General features: G+C 45.7%; 1 protein-coding gene across 1 annotated transcript; it reads right to left on the bottom strand.

Moving 5' to 3' along the window:
- Positions 1-2,122: 2,122 nt before the first annotated feature.
- Positions 2,123-5,459, bottom strand: LOC136472090 (uncharacterized). The gene is made up of 6 exons (XM_066469815.1): positions 5,298-5,459; positions 5,055-5,187; positions 4,849-4,952; positions 3,696-3,867; positions 3,466-3,606; positions 2,123-3,386 (listed from the first exon to the last, which is right to left on the bottom strand). The coding sequence occupies exons 1-6, from the start codon at positions 5,363-5,365 to the stop codon at positions 2,415-2,417; spliced, it is 1,590 nt and encodes a 529-aa protein (XP_066325912.1). The 5' UTR covers positions 5,366-5,459; the 3' UTR covers positions 2,123-2,414.
- Between the last annotated feature and the right edge of the window lie 626 nt (positions 5,460-6,085).

Here is a 6,085-nt window from a genome sequence, read left to right as displayed (position 1 = left end):
TAGATCTAAATTAGAATAGCACACCAAACATAATAAACAGCAAGTGAAAAGGTTTTATAGATGTTCTACACGTTGCTACTGAACAGACAGACGCGAAAAGCACGCTAATCGAAGCTACGGTGCAAAAGATACAACTACCAAAAGATTTACTTTTATATAAGAAGGGATCTATAGGCTTCATTTATTTTAACTATATAAAATCATATATATAAGATATTTTATAAATAATATAAATTGAATTAAGTCAAATTTAGATTTGAATTATAAAATTAAAGTAAAACAAATCATACTTTATTTATAAGATCCAGTTGCATAATTATTGTTCAAGTTAGAGTTTAAACCATGAAATTCTAGAGCTAGTGATATGATAAATATTTTTTACTAATGCGTAGATTATGTCGTTACGAATCTAACGCAACTTGAATGGGTCAAATCGGAGTTAAAACGGAGAAGATATGGCCTGATGAAGAATGTGGCAATCTTGTAAATATTTTGAAATCAATTTCGTATTAAAAATGATTAAAAACCGGATTAAAACAGTCCTGTGGACCGGGCGTCGTTTTTGAAAAAACACAGGGGTCAAAACATAAAAACTAGGGGCATTGATTGAATTATTTTTGAACTACTCGTGACGGCGGGTTGATTTCATAAAAACTCGGGGTCTCTTTAGCAAAATTACCCGCCGAATCGGTATCTTCTAATCTAGGCCGTTGATCTCAGATCGGGCGGTGCAGATCAAATCGGGGAACGGAGGTCACCGGAGCGGCTGCTGTGCGCGTCGACGCCATGGCCGGAATCAGCCCGACCTCGCCGGAGTACGTCGATACGGCGACTCCGAGCATCATTGGTCCAAATAAAAGCATGGGGAGGGAGAGAGGAGTACGGCGAACTCGAAGCGGGGATCGAAAAAGGCCTGCAAACAAGCGGAGGCGGTGCCGAGCTCGATTTGGCGGCTTGGCAATGACGGCGAGGTCGTGCACGTAGTAGAGAACGGGAGAGCGAGGGGAAGATGACTTTAGAGGTTCCTTACCACCACGCGTAGCTCGGTAGGGAATCAGGGTGGCGATGAAGCTACGGAGACGTCTCGGCGGCGTCGAGCTCCGCACTGACAAGATCCAGGCGACGACGCTAGGCTAACTCGGAGCGAGGCGGAGCGAGATAGGGTTCGGTAGGGAGGCAGCGGAGTGCGGGGGCTCGGTATTTAAGACCGGGAAGCTGCTTGGAGCGCAAGACAAGGCGACGCAGGGCGGATGCGGACTCCATCGACGACGGCGGTAGAGTCCGGTTCCGGGACGGACAAGGACGCTGTCAAGCGGGTCCCACAAGTCAGCGGCAGAGGAGGCACGGGTCTAGGACGTCAGCCAGAGAGAGGAAGGGAAAGGTGCGTGGGCGGTTGCTGCTGGGCTGAGGACACTGGGCCTGCGGGCCAGCCTGCTGGTGATGGGCTCCAAAGGGGAAGGAGAGAGCGGGCCGGAGGCTAGGCCGCTTGGGCCAAAAGCCAAAGGGAAAGATTTTCTCCTTTTCTAAATCTTTTTTTCAAATTCAATTTCAAATATGAACCAACTCAAGTTTGAATATGGTTTCAAATACACTTTTCAATTCAAATCAAAATGAGCACTTTAGATAGGCTTTCAAAACTGAACTTTTCAAACTTTTCAAAACTCTTTTTATTTTTAAATTCTTTTTTCCTTCTTTTCTTTTATTTCAGAGCCATTTTCAAAACCAATTCAAAAGCGAATTTGAATTCATTTTGAACTTTGGTCAAAATCACCCAGTACATTAAACAAAAATGCAGAAGCATATATGCTCAAACATGTTGCTACCTTATTTTCCTATGTTTTCATGAGCACGTAAATTCATAAATAAATTATTTTAATCTCTATTTTTAAAGGAGCAAATTTTAGGGTGTTTCAGATTCAACTGAAATTGCAGACAGTGTCAAATGACCAAAGGACATAAGTTTATTATATCATGTCGTTTCCACGGAGCTGGGGCTGTGTAGCTCCCCATGGCTCCAGCAAAGTAGCATATCAGCTTAGATATCATACCACAGGAGCCCACAGTAAAGGCGCCCCAAACGACAAGATGACAGTCGAAAACAGAACCACAAGGAAGAGACTGATTTGCTGAGATTCAATTTCTGTTATTACCTGTAGAACTGCAGAAATGTTTCAGAAAACTGATACAAACACCGCACATGTACAATTTACAGAGACTCAACTAGACAGGTTTATAGCCAAGTAATAATAACCCAGTAGTCTCCTTTTGTCCTGTATGTACCAACTCAGCAATACACAGAATTTTCGAGGCAACAGCAAAGACCAAACATAAGTGGACTGGACAGAGCTGAAAAAGTGATATCTCAGGCTTCAAACTATTCTGAACAACTAATTGCAGACCACTAGTTTCCGCCTTCAGGGTTTTGGCGCTGAGAACAAGTTGGGATAGGAGAAATATGGATCGTCCTCCAAAGATGGTGACCTCTGAGGCACATGAGATGGCACATAGTCCTGTGTATCATTTGTAAAGGAGTCCTGGTGATCAAATACTGGTTTCTGTGTCCCCTCAGTCTGATGATGTCTTTCCTTTTGGGCACTATCGCTGTACTTGTTATAGACATTGGAATTCTTCTTTAGATCTGCAATGCGCAGTTGTGCAAGGTTTGCAGCAGCACGGGCTGCTGATGCAGCTCGCTCAGCTGATTCAGCAGCTGTCTGAGCAGCAGATAAAACGTCATCCAAGTCAATATTTGCCCCTCTCTCAGGAGGAGAGTTTGTCTGTGCTTGCTCTGACTGTTTTGTGAACATATATTCCGTGGGAGGTACTGGAGGTGTGGTCACTTCATCAGTTTTCTTTGTGTAGATCTCTGGTTCTGGCTCTGTTGGCTTCACTGGAGGAGACAGAGAAGGTGAGGGAACTGTCTCGGTTTTTTCCACTGAAGAAGGAATAAAAACTGGCGGTGGAGATGCAGAAGGAATAAAAACTGGCGGTGGAGATGCAAAAGGAATAAATTGCTTCTTTTCATTTGGAAAATCTGGTATGTCTGACTGAGAAGATGGTGCAGAAACAAGATGTTCCAAGCTTTTCATCTGAATAACATTAAAAGCACCACCAGCTGTTGGATTCTCCTCCAAGTCAGTAGGATCTGAGAACTCATGAGGAAGTGACTGAGAGCCCTGAACATGTGGACCGATACCTGGGGTCAACGGTGCATCAGAAGGTGGACGAATTGCAGCTTTTGGGACTTCAGGCAAATCCAGTGAATCAAGACCGGTATCTGACTCGTAGTCTTCATCAGGCTGCTCAGCAGCACTTGCAGCTACTGTTTCCTCATGTTTCTCCTTGGGAAGAGGTAGCATGGAGCCATTGAAGTAGGTCGGTCCATTCTAAGAAGGGAAACATAGCATCAAGTAAGACTCGAATCATTGAACTAACCATGTTAGTCACGAGTCAATATGTATTTACCAATAGATCCTCATGAGGTTTGAGAAATTCTGTCTCTGCATCTGATGGATCCCAATCAACTTCATGTTCCTCAGCTATCTCCTTCAGCAGTTTCAACTTGGCATCAACAGGAGGAGGACGAATAGAAAGTAGTTCAATTATCTGCAGAAGCATTAATTCTGATATGTTACGAATATCCAAACTACCGGATAACATGATTAGATTCATTCAAATTCAAAGTGTCATATAACCTGACGATTGACCCCACAATCAGGCATCAACTCTGAAGCTGCAGCAACAAATTCCTTCCCATATTTAGTCGCAAACATCATTTGAACTTGCATCAGTTCAGGTAGATCTGCACATCTTGGAGCAGCAAAGCAGATGCTTGAAATTGCTTCTTTGAGATCAATAGGACACTCCCTGAAGCCAAGAAAACAAGGAAACACAAATCAGTCACACTCATCTGCAACTCTACAGAATTTTTAGTCAGAAAAAAGCTAATCAATTTTATCAACTAATATAGCCCATTTATATTTAAGAGCAGGAATCGTATCCCTGCTTTATACTTCAAGATAGTACACCCTAATAAAAAATTGCAGCAGCAAAAATTATTATTAGTAACATCCTTGGAGTTCAGATTAAATTGATTTGTGTCTACGAACAAATAAGGAATATAAGAATGCAGAGGGTATAAGTATGAAGATAACTTGCCCCTGATGCCAAATGAACATATAGCAAAGTAATGCTTATCTTTAGGGTCCAAGTCTCTGCTAAAAACACATTGGTTGTTACAGGAAGGTTGGCCTATAATGGAATGGAACAAACACAGCCATAATCCACTATAGCAGTGAAGCAAGATTAGGTGTTACTGTTCGCCATGGAAAACTAACCCGCTATACAAACACTAAGGTCTCGTTTGGATGCGCTTGTATTCGTCTCAATCCACATGTGTTGAAGTGGATTGGAATGGAATTGAACTAAATTCCATTACATTCCACTCCAACACATGTGGATTGAGGTGGATACACATGCATCCAAACAAGGCCTAAAGAAATCTATCTACCATCATAAAGTTCAGCAGTGGTGGTTTACCAGTGGCACGCCATGTTGAGCCACAAAATTAGCACCAACTGACCATAATGGGAGATTACAGTGAGACATTGATAATTAGTCGTCTCAACACATTAAACAGGGCACAATGGACAGTTCTTGCCCAACAAAAGTACATGTCAACAAGCCACTGGAACTCCCAAGCCAGCTGCTGGTCCAGCACAGTTTGCCATATCAAGAGGGGCAATAAAGCTACAGCTAGTTTCGATTGCAACACCCGTAGCCACATGAACAAGCAAATAGCGACTGCAATTACGAGTTGTAAAATTCAAGTCAGATAGGGGGACGAACTTTTGGGCCTCGACGATGGGCAGGCGCACGGCGATGAGCTCGCAGAAGAGCTCGAGGATCTCCTGCGCGGCCATCGTGTTCTCCTCCCGGATGATGTGCTCCACCTGCCGCAGCCGCAGTTTCCAATCAGCCACAGCCAAGCCAAAAAGCCCCCGACCCAACCCTACTCCGATCTAAGCAAATCCCCTGACAACGAGGAAGCGTACCCTGATCCGGGCGGTGGCCTCCTGGCCGGCCTCGAGGAGCTTGGCGATGTCGCGGCGCATCTGGCGCAGCTGCAGCTCCCGCCGGTTCCGAAGCAGCTTTATCCGCGGGATCGACAGCTTCAGCAGCGTCTTGCTGCGCACACACACACCGACACACGAGACATCAGAACGCCGCGCCTCTCAACTTCAAGAAGATCCCCAGAAGAAGGGGGGGAAAAAGAAAAAAAGAAACGCCGCGCGTACCACTTGGCGCCGCGGAAGCCGCCACCTCCGCCGCCGCCCTTGCTGAAGAAGGCGTCCAGCATCGACATGGCGCACCGTCGTCGTCGATCGGACGCGGTGTGAGGGGAGGGGAAGGAGGGAAGCGAGGGTTTGCTTGATGGATCGGGTGGCAGCGGGGGATTTATGCGGCGTGGGGGTTCGATCTGGCTGGAGACGCCGAGGTGACGATGCAGACGAGAGCGATGGGGTGGAGCCCAGCCGGGCGCGTGCGTCGTTGCGGCAACGTCCGTCTCCTCTTTGCGCGTACCGCGTAGCAAGCGACGGGGGCACCTGCTCCACTGACGAGGGATCCGGGCCGTCCGATTGGGACACGTGGACGGCAGATCGGGGATACTTAGGGGGTGGTTAACGTCGGCCACGGTTGGATCGATTCCGCCTGACGACGGGTTTTGCTGTCTGCGATGCAAACTTGGCCGTGCCAGAGACTTCTTCCGTTTGCTTCGCTCGAAAGGAAATTCGGATTCCATCTCCGGCTCATCATAGGGGGCGTGGTTGATTGGAACATTGGGTGATATGCTTCCAAGTTAGGACGCATTTTTTGCAACAAAAGATTCATGAAAGAATTTTGTAAATTCTAAACCTATATGGATTCTTCCTGTGTACTAGCTCTCTGAAGGGACAAAGGATTGACCATCCTGAAATCCTATAAAATTTCTATGGAATGTCTCAATACATATTGAAGAGAATCTAACATGAGGTCCAACCTTTTGAAAATTTTCCTCGGTATCTATCATTCTCCTCTATTCCCT

The sequence above is a fragment of the Miscanthus floridulus genome, chromosome 8 (genome assembly GCF_019320115.1).
Source record: "Miscanthus floridulus cultivar M001 chromosome 8, ASM1932011v1, whole genome shotgun sequence".
Taxonomy (NCBI): Eukaryota; Viridiplantae; Streptophyta; class Magnoliopsida; order Poales; family Poaceae; genus Miscanthus; species Miscanthus floridulus.
The sequence above is the reverse complement of the archived record's forward strand: the minus strand, read 5'-3'. Positions and strand labels throughout refer to the sequence as shown.